The sequence below is a fragment of the Oxyura jamaicensis genome, chromosome 12 (genome assembly GCF_011077185.1).
Source record: "Oxyura jamaicensis isolate SHBP4307 breed ruddy duck chromosome 12, BPBGC_Ojam_1.0, whole genome shotgun sequence".
Lineage (NCBI taxonomy): Eukaryota > Metazoa > Chordata > Aves > Anseriformes > Anatidae > Oxyura > Oxyura jamaicensis.
This window is the reverse complement of record NC_048904.1, coordinates 10,388,607-10,407,729: the sequence shown is the minus strand read 5'-3', so window position 1 is coordinate 10,407,729 and position 19,123 is coordinate 10,388,607. Positions and strand designations below refer to the sequence as shown.

The 19,123-nt window shown below is 38.7% G+C and overlaps 1 protein-coding gene across 1 annotated transcript; it reads left to right on the top strand.

Moving 5' to 3' along the window:
• Window positions 1-6,757: 6,757 nt before the first annotated feature.
• Window positions 6,758-18,591, top strand: SEC61A1 (SEC61 translocon subunit alpha 1). Its single transcript, XM_035337686.1, has 12 exons — window positions 6,758-6,905; window positions 8,580-8,647; window positions 9,261-9,326; window positions 9,429-9,507; window positions 10,358-10,489; window positions 11,274-11,383; window positions 11,488-11,641; window positions 12,117-12,277; window positions 12,925-13,122; window positions 13,519-13,710; window positions 15,356-15,432; window positions 16,267-18,591. The coding sequence occupies exons 1-12, from the start codon at window positions 6,899-6,901 to the stop codon at window positions 16,451-16,453; spliced, it is 1,431 nt and encodes a 476-aa protein (XP_035193577.1). The 5' UTR covers window positions 6,758-6,898; the 3' UTR covers window positions 16,454-18,591.
• The last annotated feature ends 532 nt before the right edge of the window (window positions 18,592-19,123 follow it).

Here is a 19,123-nt window from a genome sequence, read left to right as displayed (position 1 = left end):
ATAATAACCTTTGAAAATGGAAGACTGGAAATAGAATGCTGGTTTTAATTGCAACGTGTTTCTCATGCAAGTGTCCCTGGGAGATGTTTCATAATAAAGTTTGAATGAAATACAATAAAAATCAAATCAAAGCTCATTCATTGTATACCAAATAAAACAGCTCAGGTTCCAGCTTTGTTTTTAAAGCCAGGAAGAGTATTCACTTGATGAATTTCTGCTGCTATTCAGAATTTCAAAAATGGAAAAAAAAAATCTGAAAAGGTAACATACAGTTTGAATTTAAAAGCTGATATTATCAAGAGGGCAAAACCGAAAGATTCAAAGAATTATTCAGCAAAATGCAAATAACCATAAAATAAAGAGAATTCAGCCCTGTTCTAGGATAAAAAACATAATCTTAGATGTACAGTTTGCTTTTCATATATGCATATGGGAAATACTGCATGCAAAAATATTCATGTATGACATGTTTCCTTTGCATGAAAAAGTTAAGGAAGTGGAACCAAAGCTCAGTTACCACTTTCATGCTCCATAACTGTACACCTTTATGTACATATTAAGAGCTCAGCTCTCATTGTGTGGATGAGGTTCTTCAAATTCAATGTGCAATCATTAATTTGAAAAACAACAGACCATGCAGATGCAGAAGTCCACTGTCCACGTTGTTAGTTTTTTACTGCTGTCAGAACGTAGGAGCTGAAGTAAAGGGATCTAGTATAGCTTAAGGTTTGACTTGAAAACCAGACAGCCTCCTTGTATGGGTATTCTCCAGTCCCAAATCTAAGTCCAATGTGTTTTCAGCATGAAAGATGTTTTTGTTAATGCCTTGCAACGTTCTAGAGAAAATTCATGCTCTGTGCCAAAAGCTGTATCTGCAAAGGTGTAAAGGTTCTCTCAGAAGGTTAATTGTGATGATTTCTAGTCCTGGCCGACTTGCATATGGTGACTGTTACAATGAAGCTGGCAATGATTTTTATGTAAATGAGTCAATTATCAGAACTATATGTATCCGGTTATTAGACTATAGGCACTTGGGGGAAATTGGCATCAATATTTGCAAGACAAGCACTTTTTTTTTTTTTTCTTAATTTTCTGAACATTTCTCTTTTTCTTTCTTTTTTTTTTTTTTCTTTTTTTCCTCTTTAAATAATGATTCTAGGTAAACAGTTTGATGATTAAAAACCAGATCATATAAATGAAAGCTCATTCTTAATCCCTAGAAATATGAACATGTTTGGGGTAATTAGCTGTATTATAATTTTTACAGAATCCAGTTAGAGAAGCCACAGTAAAACAAGTAGAACATGAAAAATAACCTTACTCTGTGTGTATTTTTTGTTTTTTAACAGTAAAAAATATGGTGGAGACTTCAAAAACCTTAGAAAAGGCAGGAAAAGAAGATGTGGGAAGCACATAGATGTTAAAAAGAGACTTTAACTTTGTATGAAGTAGCTCATTGAAATAATTGTGTTTGTACTATGATGCGGGCCTTCCAATCTTGTTGAAATATCCACCTCTTGGTTCAATTTGGAGGCTGTCAGTGAAGAACCAGCCACTGTCTGTCCAGTCTGGAGTTCTGTGGCCAGCATTCCCAATGCATGGCCCAATGTCACATCCCTCAGTAAGGATGTAAAACTTCTCGCATGTGTCTAAACTGTCCTTGCTGCGTGTAGTGACTGTGGCAAGAATCTGCCTGACCTTGTTTGCTGATCTGCATAATTTTAGCATAATTTGCCATAATTTGATTCCTTCATGGCACATTTTAGCAAATAGACAGTAGCTCTATTACAGAACTTTTTCTGAATTAGTAGCACTGCTATCACTACAAAGCTGCATGTTATGTTTTGTTTCTACTTGAAATATAGAGGCTTCACTTTAAGACAGGATGAAATGCTGGTCCCACTGATGTTTTGTTGTTGTTCTTTGACAAGATCAGGATTTAGCCTTTTTTGTGTGTGTGTATGTTACACAAAGTGCATGTTATATAGAAGGTCTGGCTTGCCACAGTCTGAAATCAGGATCCTGGTTATTGGGAAAGCATGTCTATAATACTGCTATCTAGGAGCACAGGTGATTAAAGTTCCAGTATGATAAAGTACTTGAGATACCTGATAAAGTGTTGCCATAAATGCAGGGAGTTAAGTGATGTTCTAAGAGTGCCTGGGTGAACAAGTTGGAGAAATAAGGTTGTGAGTCATAAAAGGAGTTCAGGATTCAAAACATTTCAAAAAAAAAAAAAAAATAGTACAAAGACATGCAAGTTCCTCTCGTCCTGATAATGATGTTGGAAATTATTTTGTGCATTGTGATGTTGGACTTGTGCCTGATGGAGAAGCTAAGCTTACTTCTTTTGATGTATCTAGGGCAACTCTATTTAAACAGTGATTTGGGTATCATATTTTTGATATCTAAATTTGATTTTTTTTCCCTAATAACCACAATTCTATGATCTTCAGAATAGGATCAGATTTTGCATTTCTTATCTTTCTATATTCCGAGGAGGATCTGAATTTCATCCCTTATAGAAATGCAGGTTTTATCTTTTAGAACGCATTTCTTTAACTGGAAATCAGCTGGGCTAGAAGGAGTTTACATTTTTATACCTTTTTTTAAGGAAGCAGAGGGTTTTATTGGATAGAAAAAAATAAGTTTACTAATTTCTTTGCTTTAATTAGGTAGAAAGACCTCTTTGCACAGCATCCTCCGTTGCCCTGTAATAAAGTGCAAGCTCAAATTTGTGTAAGAAAATGTTACTCCACTATTCTTCAACCAGAAAAGTGGCTCTCAGCATCCAGCCAAAAAAGATTGCTGTCCGCCTCTTGGCATGCTGCTTCACAGGCAAGCTTGGGAAAAAATCCACTGAGTGAAGACTCCAAGGGAAACTGTTCTGTTGAAATGAATGGAGTTTGGCAGTTGGCCTTAAAGGAGCAAGCAATTAACTCTCCTTTCAGTTAGCAGCATAGTAAACAATTTGTTTTAGAAGTGTTGTCTGTTCATGGTTCCCTGAAGTTCTCTCTTATGTCCACACTCACCTGCAACTCAGGCCACAAATGCCACTTATGACCTGAATTGTTTCATGCATGCTACAGCCTCTGCAACCTGTAATGTATCTATTAAATAATGATAACAAAACTTGCCTACAGAGTTGTGCGTACTTCATGCAAGCTGAGGTGGCATCATAAGTAAAGCAGTTCTTCCACCTTGTGGTTAAATAGACTACGACTGGCAGCATTTGCACATCAAAAATCGGGGACTGCATATGAATACAGCTGTTAAACAGACCCGTGCACAAAGCTCGACTATCACCACAGGATCCCTGTGGCAGACCAATGCTACAGATATTAACTAGCCTTATTGTGTAAGGTGATTGTCCACATACATGTGTGTATGCATATATACATATAATCACATATGAACAAATAGATTTGATTGCCCTCTAGCGATCTCAGCCCACAGATGCTCTGAAACCTGGTGTAACAACAGATAAAGAGTGTCTCTTTTAGTATGCTGGGTTTAAAAAAAAAATAAAAAAATAAAAAGCATATTCAAAGTAACATGCAAGCTTTGTCGCATTGATGACAAGTACTGATGTGGGAACAGACGGCGAGCATGTCACAGATACAAAAAATTGGATCTCTTCAAAAAGAGTTTGTGGCCAGTTTCTGTGAGTAATGTTGCTAGAACGAAAAGGAACTGTTTGGAGGCAGTGGAAAATTAATCTATGCTTCTTTCCCTATTTCTACTTTCCACACCTATTTTCTGCTTTATACCTCTGGCTATTGAAGCAATCATATAGTCTTTGTTGTTCGCAACAGGGTACAATTCAGCATGATTGGGCCCAGCGTCCATAGCCAGTCAGCACACAGTGCACACTGATTTCAAAAGCAGTAATTAAATGTCAATTTTGTACTAATGCAATAGAGATATATTGAGATATATAATTTTGCAGTAAATGCTGAAGATTTGCACTGTGTGAAACAGTGGAACACACTGGCTAACAAACTTCAAAGCCAGTAAGTGAATATTAATGTTTTTAATGGTCCTAAATCACACTATTTCCAGAGCAGGATTAGCTTGGTTATATAAGAGCGACTGATTTGGTTCAAAAAGAAATAGCAAGGCATGAAAAGAACAAGCTGTTTAATATCTACGTCTGCTTCTCAGATACTGCTGTTCTCTGAAGAGCTATTTATTCATTATACGCCATCCTCCTCCTCCTCATTCCAGTTGTGCCAGCTGGTGCGATTCTAAACTGAGCCCTTTGTAGAAGTAGGTGCTTCTCCAAAAGTGTAAAAATCAACCTTAGCATACCAGATTTAAATTTTGCCACTCAGTCTGTGATTGGCTGCCAAAATAATTACCGAGATAAACTGTCAAAGTCGTATCAGGCTGAAATTTGAACCAGTGTCTCACATGGCATCACAGTAATCATTCTGCAACAACTGTATCTTCAGTGTCTTTTGTTCTTCTGTTTTGCAGAGTGACAGCTGATTATACAAAGAAACTGACCTTATGTTCTCTCTATACGTTATTGTTGTTAAAGGGGCTTTTCACTTTAGATTTCTAAGAAAACCACTTTTCATAAACTATTTATTATACCAATAATTGAACTTCAGTGGCCAATTTCAGCTGTAGCACTATATCCTCATACACCCTATCTGAAGTTGTTCAGATCCAGAATGGACAAAATACAGAGCGGTAAGCAAAAAATACTAAATTTTCAGCTTCCATGTGTAAGTAGACAATTCTATATCTACTTACAAGATTTATTTTCTTACAGTAGTAAACCTAATTGCATTATTGACTAAAATTCTTTTTAAAAATGAAAGGAAATCCAGGTGCCTGACTGATGGCCCATGCAAATAATCACATCTTTTTTTTTTAAAAAAAAAAAAAATCTATTTTTATGTTACATATTTAAAAAAAAAAATATGCATAAAGAACAGGTGTGACTTTGTATCCTGAGAAGCCAATTTTTAAGTACAGACTCAACACTATGAAGGGGAAATAGACTGAGAACCTAGAGTCTGACATTATCTATTTGTCAAAAGAGCAATTACAATAGAAGCAGTAGATTGACAAGCTTCCCCTCAGATTCTTTAAAAAATGCCCAAGCTTGATTCAGAGATAACACCTTTGAGAAGACATCTTACACAGATGTGTAAGATAAGTGGAGTCAACATTTCTCTAGAAGTGCTCATCAGCATCTCTGTTGAGCATGGAGTCTAGACAACTACCTAGACACCTGACTTCTAAACAGCTAAAAGCAGATGAGCTGTTTAGATAAGGATAAAGCTATGTTACCCTTTCTAATTTAACAGTGATCTGGCACAGCGATGCTATCAGCACCTCTCACAACAGTTTTCCTTATTTTAATAATAATAACAATAATAATAAAAGGCAAAATTCTGGCATTTCATTGCTTGCTTCTACCCTCAGGCTGCTGGATCCCTGTTGTTGATTCCTTGCTCTGACTTCCATAAAATGACTGCTAGTTCCTCCTTGTCTTCCACCAGACTTTGGCGAATCAAGTCAGTGCACCTGTAGTAAGCCAAAAAGATCTCACTAAATCAACTCTACACAGAATCATACAATCGTTTAGGTTGGAAAAGCCCTCTAAGATTATTGAGTCCAACCATCAACAGCAAAAACAATTGCTTCCTCATTAATTTGAAATGGGTGGGTTATAACCAGTTTAGATAAACTGGATGTTTTAAAATAAGCTCCATCAGACAAGAGCTGACTAAAACATTCTCAGTGCCATTGGTAGATGTCTTTGATAATTCTTAGAAAGAGATGCACAGTCTCAGAAGCCTTGATATGGGCAAAGATAATGTCCGCCAAAAAAAAAAATAAATAAATAAAAAAAAAAAATCAGGAAATGGGAATTAAGCTTAGTCATTTTAAAGTTAATCTCAGGAAAGAGGGGACTGACTAATCAAACAAACCATAGCTAAGTGCCTGGAAAATAACAAGATTTGTGGAAGCCAATACGGGTTTCACAGGCTATACACTAATTGCTTCATGTCATCACTGCTATTGGTTTTCTCTCTCAAACTTTTGTTCACCCTTAGTTTTCAGATGAGTGATAAGTCCCTCTCTAAATGCCTGGAAATCAGAGAGGACTTTGTTTTACTATCCGAAACATCTTCAGCAGCAAGTCAACGTGACCAGTTTTCACTTGTTGGCACTCCCTGTGCAACTTGAGTGGCATCATGGTGTGCTAATGTGCCAGGACTTTTTGGACACGTGGCATGGTGTTGCACATTTTTACCAGTGTTTTTATATTTTATTAGAGGCCCAGGTCGGCCTGTCTGTGTTAATTCCAGCCTCAGGCACGCAGCACCGTGTGACACCGCTGGCTGCCATTTTGTGCGGGGGTGTTTGGGGTGTTTCTTAAGGCAAGGGAATGCCTAAAAATTATTTTCTGAAGATGTAACAGCATAAAATGTATGAAAAGCGTTTATTCATGTATTTATTTATCTCTTGGAATCTCTTAAACCAAAGCCAGGACTTCTGGCTGCTGAAACGCGCTCTTCTACACGACCTACGACCCCAACGCCTCGCCTCCTACGTGCCACTCTCACGCCTCATTAAGATGGAGGCCGGCAGACGCGGGACTACAACTCCCATCCAGCCGCGCGCCTCCCTCCACCACCCGATTGGTTGCATTGACTTGAAAGGCCCCAATAAGCACCCGCGTTGGCTGGCGGGCGGGCTTTACCCCGTGAGCGGTGCAGGCTGGGACTTGTAGTCTGCTCGCCGCAGGGTGTGCGGCGGCGCCGTGGGACGCGGCGCGTGGCAGGAAGCGGAAGGGGCAGGGGGCGGCCGGGCTCAGTCCTGACGTGTCCCTACCGGGCCGCCGCCGCCGCGCTCCTCGCTCCCGTCCGGGGCCGCCATGGGCAGTGAGTGCCGGGGGTGGGGGCTGAGGGGATGGGGGCTCAGGGGCTGAGGGATGAGGGGATGGGGGCTCGAGGGGTGGGGGCTGAGGGGGCGTAGCTTTGCCCCCACCGGCTGCCAGGCCGCTGGGCCCAAGGCCAGGCCTCGCAGCCCCGCTCTGGGGGTGCCCTCTGGCTTGGCTGGTTTCCTCTGAGGGAGAAATCCCGTTTTCCTCGTCCTCGGGGTACTCGCTGCCTCCCAACCTGGGCTCTGGCCAGCCTTGGGTAGAGAAGCGAGGATGGGCTGTCAGGGGTCATAGTGCTGTGGCCAAGGAGTGGTGCTGTTGTCCGAGTACGCAGTCTGGAAGTAAACCCAGTGAATTAATCTCTCCACCTCTCCTATGAAGAAAGGCTGTTCTGGGACTGTCCAGCTGTTCTGGGGCCGTCCAGCCTATAGAAGGGAAGGTTCCAGGCACACCTCGTTGTGACCTTTCAGTATGTGAAGGGGACTCATAAAAAAGATGGAGAGCTCAATCAGATGATGACAAGACAACGGGGAATGATTTTGAACTGAAATAGTGGAGATCTAGATAGATGTTAGGAGGAAATTCTTCACTTAGGCACTTAGCGGGAGATAAGGCACTGGAAGAGGTTGTTCAGAGAAGCTGAGGATGCCCCATCCCTGGAGCTGTTCAGGCCCAGGTTAGATGAGGCCCTGGGCAGCCTGAAATATTGGGAGGTGTCCCTGCCTATGGCAGGGAGTTGGAACTAGATGCTCTTTGAGGTCCTTTCCAACCCAGGCCATTCTATGAAAGTCTTTGCAGGCTTCCTACTATGAGGAGGAACATGCTAGCCTCTTGAAAAGTATCTCAGGCAATCTGTATGTTATCTGAGGTGTAGGAGAGGCTCACAGTATGGTTAAGGTTTAAAACCACAGTCTGGTTTACGTTTTTCAGGCCAGTAATAGTTTGAATTAAGAAATACTAAATTTGCTGCCTTCCACAAAGAATTAGAAGGCTATTGTTAGTTTCAAATCTTCTGCATTGTCTTAAGCATTTCAATTCAGTCCAAAATGTGTACGCAGTCTTGGGGTTTGCCTTGAGGAGCTTAGCATTAACTCTGTTCCGAATCAGATCTGTTGGCTCAAAGGCAACCTTGTGATATTGCTCTTTTGATATTGTTCTTTAGTGTGTTCTTCGAGGACTGAGACTGCTTTTACTTTTCTCATGTAGGAATATGTCCTTTTAACTAGGAGGAGGTCAGTGCATGAGAAGTTCTGGAAAGTAACACGTTTTATTGTTAACGAACAGTATGTGGGAATTCTTCAGCTGTATGTCCCAAAAGTAACCCTGACTTGAAACCCTCTCGGGTTTTGTATTTCTCAAATACCGGGACAGTTGAGAAGCTAGGATGAAATGAAAGTTGAAGGGTATTGATAAGCTTGTGCAAAACAGTTGCAGGTTTAATGTGCTGTTATGTCAGCCTACTCAACAAAAGGAGAAAACTTTTTTTTTCCTGTTTCCAATCCATATTGTACTCATACAGAGGTGCAGCTAGTAAGGTATACATGTAAAAAGATCATTTTTTAAAAAAAAAAGCTTTGTCCTTAACTGCAAGAATCCAAATTCTATTTTATTTGAGCTTTTCCCGATGTTCTTCTATCTGTGTATTTATTTTGTCTTTTAACTAATTTATTTACAGTAAAATTTCTGGAAGTAATCAAGCCCTTCTGTGTTATCCTCCCTGAAATCCAAAAGCCAGAACGGAAGGTAAGTTGGTAAAATTCTACTCATAGGTTTTTATTTGTGTAATAGGAAATGTTCACAGCTTAGTTTGCCTTTTTTTTTCCACCTGGAGCAAGAATGGCAACTGTAGGCACAGTTACTTTTAGTGGAGTGCTTGTCATCCTGTACCACGGATGCTTTTGGGCAGATTTGGTTTTGCCATAGCAGTGAGATGTTGGAACTAATGTGTATATTGGAGTGTAAAATAGAGTCACTTAAAATAGCAACCTGAAAATCTTTACTTCTTAAGTTTTAATCTAAGATTATTTGTTAGGATAAGTTTCTCTATATTGATGTGTTCCCCACACCAGCCCCTCACTAGAAGCTCTTGCTTGTGGAAATGTAAGACTTGTTTCTCTGGAAGTACTAGAAGTACCTTTCATTTGTATAAGCTCGTTTATTTGGATTAAAGCTTCAGCGAAGCTTTGGCTTTCTGAAGTGTAAAAGGGGTGAAGAATGAGTTACTTTGTTCAGAATGCCCTACACTTTGTCCCTTCACAAGAAAATCAAATGCACTTTAGTATATTGGCATGAAAGTTTACTGATTGACTAGATCTTGCTGTATCAACAAATTTATCTTTTTTTTTTTCTCCTTTAGATTCAATTTAAGGAAAAGGTACTATGGACAGCTATAACACTCTTCATCTTCTTAGTATGCTGTCAGGTATGCCTCTTTCCCGTGTTTTTAAAAAAGAGCCAAAATATTTAATGGGTGTTACGAAGTCTCTAATTTAATCCTATTTTCTTCTGTTGGCTGGTTATTCAGATTCCTTTATTTGGCATCATGTCATCAGACTCAGCAGATCCCTTCTACTGGATGAGAGTGATTTTGGCTTCAAATAGAGGTATGTATGGTCAGTCTTTCTGGAGGGCATTTTTGTAATGTGAACCGAAATGTTTTTGGACTTGTTCTTAATTTGTGGTCTTCTTTAATGAAGATGAAAAATGGAACAAAGAGGAAAAAGTTGTTCGATGTGTTACTGTATGATATTATAAACCACTGTGGCATTGCATAAAGTGGTGCCTTTCCACAAAACGGGTTTATGGCTGGCTATATGCAATCTATTAAGTGCAGAAACCAAGGACCATTTTGTGGGAGAAGGGATTAGCAGAGAGACAGTTGCTAATTGCCAGCATTGCTGCTGGTATTGTCTTCCATGCATCTTCCAAGCTTTTTGAATCATATTTCAAACTGTATTTGCTTGTGTTGTGGTTTTCTGGGTGACGTCTGTGGGTCTGCCTCACAGATGATTAAAATTCTTATCACTTCAGTTTATCGTAGAAGCCTTTTAATGTAGGTGTTAATTAAGCATTATAATGAAACGCGTGTATATGTAACTAGGAGCACTCCTGAAAAAAAAATATTTCATGTTTAAAGTTATAAATAATAAAGTGACCGATTGTCAAAGACAGCAAATTCCTACCTTCTCTTATGTACAGGAAAGCTGTTCCTGACAGCAGAAGTCTTTTTCAGTGAATATAGTTCTTAAGGTACTGAGAAGGACTACATTACTTACCGACCTGACTTTTAAGAGGGTTCTGTTATCATTGAAACCTCTTACATGATGGAGATTTGGAGTTTTATTTTTATCTCCATCATTACGCAAAGTGTGGAAAGTCAAAACTAAAAGCAAATATTGGGGTGCACCATCTCCAGGGATCTCTGAAGTTCATTGTGCTTCCTGTGTCTGGCAGGTACGTTGATGGAGCTGGGCATTTCACCTATTGTCACTTCTGGGCTCATCATGCAGCTCTTGGCAGGTGCCAAGATAATTGAAGTTGGTGACACTCCAAAGGACAGAGCTCTCTTCAATGGAGCACAGAAGTGTAAGTAACAGCTGATAGGCCAAGGCAGAACGTTGGGGATCTAACCCCAACAACAGATACTGCAAACCTACCCTGTGGTGAGCGTTGAAGTCAGATGTACGGGCTGCTGTCATGCTGTGTGTGCATGTTGTGCTACCAATTTCTTTATTTCAGCAGTCTCTTACTGGCTGCTATTTGGCTCGCTAGCTGTTAAGCTTCAAATAGGTTTGTAAAGGAGATGTATCTGTGCAACTGCCATTGGTACTGTAATCTCATCGGGTAAACTAAACAATATATAGACTGTGGGGGCCTAAACTTTGAATCAGGTTGGTCAACATTAATAGATAGCTAACTTTTTTAGGTTAAGATGCTAGTTGTAGTTACCTTGCAGTTTCAAGCATGGCTCTTTAGCAATAAGAGATAGATGGCTTTTAGATAAACATGAATATTCTCTAGCTATTTTGTGTGGCACCACATCTCTTACCGAGCTGTTTACTGGAAAAAAGAATCATGCATAGCTCCAGTAATGTTTTAATGCTCTTAGGGTTTTTGATATCTAAAGCCACCTTCAGCAACCTAACATACTTGCTTCTAAATGTATTTGCTTTTGAAGTCTGTGCATATTTGTATTTTCAGATGTATAGATTTCAGACAAGAAACCTAATGTGCCCTTGAATTTAAATGTCCCGTGACTTAGGTATTCCTTCCCGACTTCCACTACTAAGAATTGATTTTATATTTCTCTAATTGCCCAGGGACATAAATATCCAGGACAAATGCATATTTTCTTTTTTGTGTTCTACAGTGTTTGGAATGATCATTACCATCGGTCAGTCTATTGTCTATGTAATGACTGGGATGTATGGAGACCCATCTGAGATGGGTGCTGGTATCTGCTTGCTTATCACAATTCAGGTAATTTCTAGTCCTCTTTTCTCTAGTTCTTATTTTTTTAACAAAGAAATAAAAAGGGAATGTGAGTAATGCTGGCTTGTTTTTTGTTTTTTTTTTTTCTGTAGCTTTTTGTTGCTGGATTGATAGTTTTGCTCTTGGATGAGCTCCTACAGAAAGGATATGGTCTCGGATCTGGCATCTCCCTCTTCATTGCTACCAATATCTGTGAGACTATTGTGTGGAAGGCATTCAGCCCCACCACTGTGAACACAGGACGAGGTAATATGGCATAGTCTTTTCTTTATTTGCATTAGAGTTTAATTATTTTAATATATGAAACGTAATAAACCAAGTTACTTGCCCCCTCTAGTCTTTTAAAATTCCAACTCTATACATTCTTATATAGAATAGTACAGTGGAAAAAAAAAAAACTTTTTTTGAAACAACAAAAAACCTGTTTTTGGAACAACTTTGTAAGTGTCATTTTTTTTAGAGAGCTATAAAGTTATCCCACTTGGTCTTTGGATTGCAATTAGTTTCTAGGCTGCTACAGGGGGGATTTCTAAAAATCCTTGGAAAGAATACAATTGACGTGAGTAATGACAGTTGCAAAACTCTGGGTCCTCACAGTGAAAAAGCTTGGGGAAATCCCAGTATCAATCCTGTATTTTGGAAGGATGTCTAATGGGACAAAGCACTCAAGTCTGGAGATAAACCAAGCATGTTTAACTTGAATTTTCTTTTTCTTTCTAAGGCATGGAATTTGAGGGTGCCATCATTGCTCTGTTCCATCTTCTGGCTACTCGTACAGACAAAGTCAGAGCTCTCCGTGAGGCCTTTTACCGTCAGAATCTCCCCAACCTTATGAATCTGATTGCCACCATCTTTGTGTTTGCTATTGTAATTTACTTCCAGGTCAGTTGGAATAAAGAGGACTGTAAAACTATTTGTATGGGAAAAAATCTATAATCAGCTTCTTCTTACAAGAAGTTATATTTTCATTTTCAGAAGATTCATTTTTATGCCTGCAACATCTACATGTTCATTTAATAGCAGCTTATTTTAATCAGTTGCCATGATTACTGAAATCATTCAGAAGACATGAGAGCTGCTGGGGAGGGTGGTAAATGTGTGTGTGCGTGCGTATATTGTGGCTTAACAAAAGTGCTGTTGTTTTTTTTTTTTTTTTCTGGAAAATACTTTGAAGTCTTTAAGTCTGTGTATCACTTGTTTGTTGCAAGGAGCTACTGGAGAACATCAGTTTTGAGTAGTTTTCTGTTTCTTTTCCTGGACATTATGTTCAGTCTTCTTGCAACTTTAGATCTCTTCTGACATCACAGTCTTTCATATCTTCTATGAGTTTAGACAATCCTGCAGGCTTTCAGGCCCCTTGCAAAAGTGTTTTTACAGATAGTCCTGTGGGTAGACCATGTGAACTTGCAAAAATTGATTGCATGTTATTTTCTGTTGCTGTCAAAGCTTTGCACTTGCAATTAATGACATGCGGAGTAGGTTCATGTCATTAAGGTATAATGTGGGACTTTCCTTTGGAAACTTTTCAGGGCTTCAGAGTGGATCTTCCCATCAAATCTGCTCGCTACCGTGGCCAGTACAACACCTACCCTATCAAGTTGTTCTATACTTCCAACATTCCCATTATTCTTCAGTCTGCTCTGGTGTCAAACTTGTATGTCATCTCCCAGATGCTTTCTGCACGCTTCAGTGGCAACTTACTGGTTAGCCTGCTGGGCACTTGGTCTGTGAGTATTATTCCTTTTAATCTTGCATACACCTCTGTAAGAGTGCCATTAACATGTGTAATTGAAGAGATGGTCTCTGTAAACATAAAGGCATGTTTCTGCAGGTGGTCATGTACATTGAAGCTCCTAGATTAGTAATTTGTTTAAATTGGTGGAGTATGAGACTTGCTGTGATGAGTGTAGATGTTAAGTCTCCATTTAACTAGGGCGGGTATTTTTACTGTTCCTTACTGTTTTATGTTTCCACATTAGAAACTGCTTATGATAGTAAAGTTTTATCTTTGTGTGCTGCTGTAAAGACAGTGATACGGTGACATGAAGGTGATATATAACTCTAGTCTTAGCTTAATGTTTAAGAAATAGTGAGAAAATTGACTGCTTGCTTCCTTCTTCTAGGACACGTCATCTGGCGGCCCTGCTCGTGCATATCCTGTTGGTGGACTTTGTTATTATTTGTCACCTCCAGAGTCCTTTTCTTCAGTGTTAGAAGACCCCGTCCATGCAGTTGTTTATATTGTATTTATGTTGGGCTCCTGTGCTTTCTTCTCTAAAACGTGGATCGAAGTCTCTGGCTCCTCTGCTAAAGATGTAAGTTTGAAATGATAAATGATGCAAGCTTACATGAGGAAAACAGAGGGGCTGTTGTAAAATAAATTCTGACTTTCTCTTGAAATAGCTGTTAGGCTGATAATCACCTTGGTAATGTTTATCATATATATAGTGATTTTGATTCTGGATCAGAAAGGGCTTTTTTTTTTTTGTTTTTTTTTTTAAGTGGGGAGGATGAAGGTAGAATGCAAGTATTTTTTGCCCTTTTTTCTTTACTGATTTTTTTTCAAAAGCAACAACAACCTAAGACACATAGTTGCTTTTATTTGCATTAGGAAACTTCTGACATTGCTATGTGAATCTGATCAGTGCGAGGGGAGGCCAGGTAACACACACTAAAAACTCTTCAGTGCCAAATGACAGCTGCACTGTGTGCAAGGCAGCTGCTACTTACAGATATTTAAGTTTTACTTGCAAATTTCTGTCTGGCATAAAAAGTTTTTCATTTGTATTGGGGAAGGTTAACTACAAGTTGTTCTTTTTTTAACTTGAGAGATCTGCTAACAGACAATGTAGTGCAGTGTACTAATGTACCTGTGACTTTTTAAATTTCCATTTGCTAAAATATACTTGATACTCAGTAACTATATCATTCTGAAATTGAAATTGAGAAACAAGATGGGAAATAGTTGTCATCATGGTATGCTTGTATTATGTGGTTTGGGGTAGGAAATCAAGTTTGACAGCCAGATGGAGTGGTTTAATCTATTCTTTAACAAGTATGTAATAGTTGTTGTATAGTTAACTGTTAGCAGCATGAGCAGTCTCATGAATGTGTACTCTCATGCTAGCAGCATGAGCAATGGCCTTGCATCCAGCTGCTTGTTATCAGACATGCAGGGAGGGACTCACAGAAAAGTATAGCTAGATTTTCTCTCATTTAAACCAACGTACAACTTGTAACACTTCAGTATGCTTTCTGGATACTGGAGAAAAGTTATAAACAAGGTCAAAAATAAAAATTGAGAAATCATTACTTAAATGTTCATGATATGGTGGGAAACTGGTAGCTTAATGATCAGAAAGTGTGTTTTCCCAGTACAATCGACTGAGTGACAGGCAACTTCCTCTGCTAGAGTTCCAGTTCCCCTCAGTTGTTAGTAGATGTTTGCAGGGCTCTATTGTGATACCATACAATTGCAGAAATCCAGTTAAAGGTTTAAGTGCTAAGAAGGGATTCTTTCTCGGTCACTTTGTTGCTAATATTGTCCCACAAATAAGTAGTTCAACTGATTGTGGGAAACTGAAATGTGGGAATGGACACTTCATGGGATGTTTCTATGGACATCCACTAAACCCTAACTAGGAAATGGTAGGTAGCAAAACATGAACTGAATTACATGTAGCATAGCCTACCAATTTCTGCATTTCCCTTTCTTCAATAGGACTAGTACTATCCAAAAAGCTTTGCATAATTAACTTCATGGAGAAGTGCCTGTGACTGCAGTCTATCCAAAGTTAAAATACTGGATATTTTAAAATCAGATGAACAATATACAGTAAAACAACAACAAAAAATGCCATTTACTTGAAATGTCTTGCTTCTGTTTTCTCATAGTATTAGGTTCTGTGGCCTTGGCAAATGGCACTAAAATGACTCACTCTGTTTCTTGATTCAATACAGGTTGCCAAACAATTGAAAGAACAACAAATGGTAATGCGAGGCCACAGAGAAACTTCAATGGTACACGAACTGAACAGGTAAGCTACGCATTTCATTGATTATTTATGCAAAGTGTTACAGGAAAGCACACTGAAAATATTGCTTTGAGTTCCATTTTCTGGACCCCAAAGCATGGCTATTCTTCAAGCTTTGTTGCACGCATGAGACAGAGACAGAATGCAGCCTCATTAGTAGCTGGATTTGCATAACACACAGCCTTGCACTTAGAAAATGTGCCTGAATAGTGAGGGTTTGTCTATACTGCTTCAAACTGATGAATGGTATTTTCAATGTAATTGTTAGTATGTCTTAAGGGTTACTGTTTTCAGAGTAATTTTCAAAATTAGCGGCTGATTAAATACAGTAGGTGTAAAAGTAGGCAGCAATTGATCACTAGCTTTTCTGATTACAGGGTGGGACCTGTGCACCCTTTGTTACAGAAATGTTATTGCAACTTTTACGTTTCAATCATCTGCAAATGACTTGAAGATCTAGTAGCCATAAATCTATGCTAAATTACATGGTAGATTGGAATACTTTCTTGTCTTAGCTTAGCGTGTTTCTCCCTTCCAGTGAGGCTGAGTTTTCTTAGTATACTATTGCATGTGCCTTATCTTGGATTGGTGGACCTATAACAGTAAAGAATATCCTGTCATTAGTTTTTTTTTCATTCATCTAATTCGTCCTTTTTTTTAAGTACCTGATTTAGATTATCTATGCAGTCATTTCTCTGTGGGATTGGTTTTCTATGGGGAAAAACTACCCTCTGATTTAGATACATCCCATAGGATTAGCAGTATATGGAAACTTACATTTGAAATGTCCTGAGCAAGCTCTAAGGATACCTTTTCTATTCCCACCTTGTTTTACAGGTACATCCCTACAGCTGCTGCATTTGGTGGTCTCTGTATCGGCGCCCTCTCTGTGTTGGCAGACTTCCTTGGGGCAATTGGGTCTGGAACTGGAATCTTGCTTGCTGTCACTATCATTTATCAGTACTTCGAAATTTTTGTAAAGGAACAGAGTGAAGTTGGCAGTATGGGAGCTCTTCTTTTCTAAACCTAGCTTCTAATGGACCCAGGAAGGAGGGGAGAAGCACTCTCAAAAGTGTCCAGTCAGATGGAAGGAAGTAATGTAAACTTGATAATGTCATTCTATAGGAACACATATTTTAATAATGTTTCCAAAGCGCATTCCCTTATGTTCAAACTTTTCTAGCATACTGTTTGCATTTTATAGATTGCTGGGGGAAAATGTGCAAATTTTTTTTTAAGAAAATTGTTTTTTAATTATATATTAAGAGAATCAGCTTTCTGAATTGGATTTAGTTCAATGACTCTTGAATTTTTTCATCCCCTTTGAAAATTGGTATACCTGAAGCCTTTGCAGGTTTTAATAAATAATTGTGGAGAGGGTTGAATGTTTGGAAAGGATATTTTTTTCCCCAATTAAACAAGTTTTTGTAGCTCCTTTGCAGTAGTGGTGAGAAATCTCTCCGCCTAATGCTTGAGTTCCATAATTATGGTTGTAAGCACAAACAGTGTTTAATATGTTCAGTTTTGTGGGGTCTTTTTTTGTTCAAATATGGCAGATTTGGGAGGCAGTTGTTTCTTTTCACTAAACGTTATCTCTAATTCCAAATGTCTTGTAATTACTGAGCTTGACCTTGACAGATGTTGAATATTGGATTGAGATTGTTGTCAAGGTTTGGTAAGAGATAGGAATGTCGTCTTTCCCATCACCCCTCCTCTGTAAGCAGAAAACTCAGGTCAATCGAGATTCTGCCAGAGTCTGTGCCTAGGAGTTGCACCTTTTGAAACTTGGTAATACCGGCAGCTTTGTAAAAACCTTTTAATTAGTTCTCCTTGCCATTAACTGTAGTCCTAGTTCTGATGCTAGCTGGAAGAAATAGATGTTACGGCTGATTAGGTGCATATCTGCTTGTACCCTTTGCTAAAGGTAATTCTCGTCGATTTAAAAAAAATGGGTCTCGTAGCAATCAGGACGTTATCTGACCACTCATATCTAGTGAATTTTGAGTCTCACTCATATCACACAAAGGAGTGTGAAAGAATGTACGTATTTGTCTCCTTTTTCTATAGTCATGTAGGAGGCCTTTCCATCCTATAATTTCATTGACTTGAACGGTGCATAAAAAATACTTCTTTAGAAGGTATTGGGACTCCTTTTTCAGCATCATGCCTTCAAAATGGCAAACTTACTATAAAAGGCTTCAGTGGACCAGAATAATCCTTAAGTTTCTATTTTTTAATTTAGATTGTCAGTACTAATTAGGTGCCTAGGACCAAATGGAAATATTAATGTATGAGTCTTGTAAATACAATTTTTTTCCATCAGTATTGGACAATACAGAAACCAGAATAAGTTACAATGTTGGAATGTTTCTCAAGGCTGCATCAACATGCCTTTTGTGCATTTTTGCATGTTGTGCTGACTGACAGTATATGAATTACTTTATCTGCTCGGAGTGATGGGACTCGGCTGTGTACCCAAGGGGCACAGATGACATCCAGCAACACTTGTTAATGCACTGAGCTCAGATACCAAATGCATGAGAATTCTGCAAATCCAGAATGAGACTCACTTGTATGGATAGGTGTAAGTCCTGGGAAAAGGATCACAATTGGAAAAGGAACAGAAGAATTGAGATAAAAATATCTGTGACATGCTTACTACCAACTGTTCATTATTAATTCACACTATGTTCTCTAATTTTCCTGTATTTTATAAATACTGGCACGTCACAGCACAATTTTGATGTGAAGTAGGGACAGTTCAAAAGTGGCTTTAAAGGGAGAGGGAAGGAGTATGGTGTGGTTCTTTTTTTTGGGTTGTTTTTTTTTTTCAGGACGCCCAATGTGATTTTTTTTTTTATTTGTAATAAAAAGGACTCCACTTCTGGGTATGCAGTTCTGGCTGGGCTGGAGCTGTACTTACATTTTTGGTCATATCATCTGTTTTGAACTGGCTGCAGTTTAGACCATCAGCTCGAGTGTCTAAGCTGCACTTGTTCTGTGCATTTGTGTTTTTGTTGTCTTGTGCTGGAGTCTTTGTCTATTATCAAGCAGCTATGTCCTCAAAGCAGGACCTGCTGATCATACAGTGGATGTTCACAAAAAGAAATAATGCCTAAACAATCTGCTTTATACTGAAATAAAGTACATCTTTGGAGCTAATGCTTGGCTTTTACTGCTTTGAATACCGTTACAATTCTAGCAATTGTTAAATGCTGTTACCTGCCCAAAATACCATGAAAGCGATCCCTCTCAAAACAGCTGCTTAGAGTGTCAGTGTGAAATAAAGTTTGTACTTGCTCCAAGACCTCTTAATAGCTTGCCAAAACAACCAAGCCTTACCTGTTCCTCTGGGCTTTCCTATTCCAGAAGAGAGACATATCAAAAAGTGCTTCACAGGTAAATAGCAGGAGAGCATAAAATGGTACATCAGTTTAAGAAGCTTTTGTACCAAACATAATACCAGCCTTTTTTTTTTGTGTGTGTATGACTGTAATATGAGGGTATTAATTTCCACAAAACTCAAGGGCTGGTGATATCTGAATATTGTTTTGCCCCAAGTTTTTAAACTGAAGTTGGAGTAACTATTAAAAAACAATCAAAGAAACACAACAACAACTTCCTGAAGTAGTTACCTGAGCTAATTTAAATACCATTTGCTAGAAACACAGCCAAGATTTTGGTCACTTCTGAA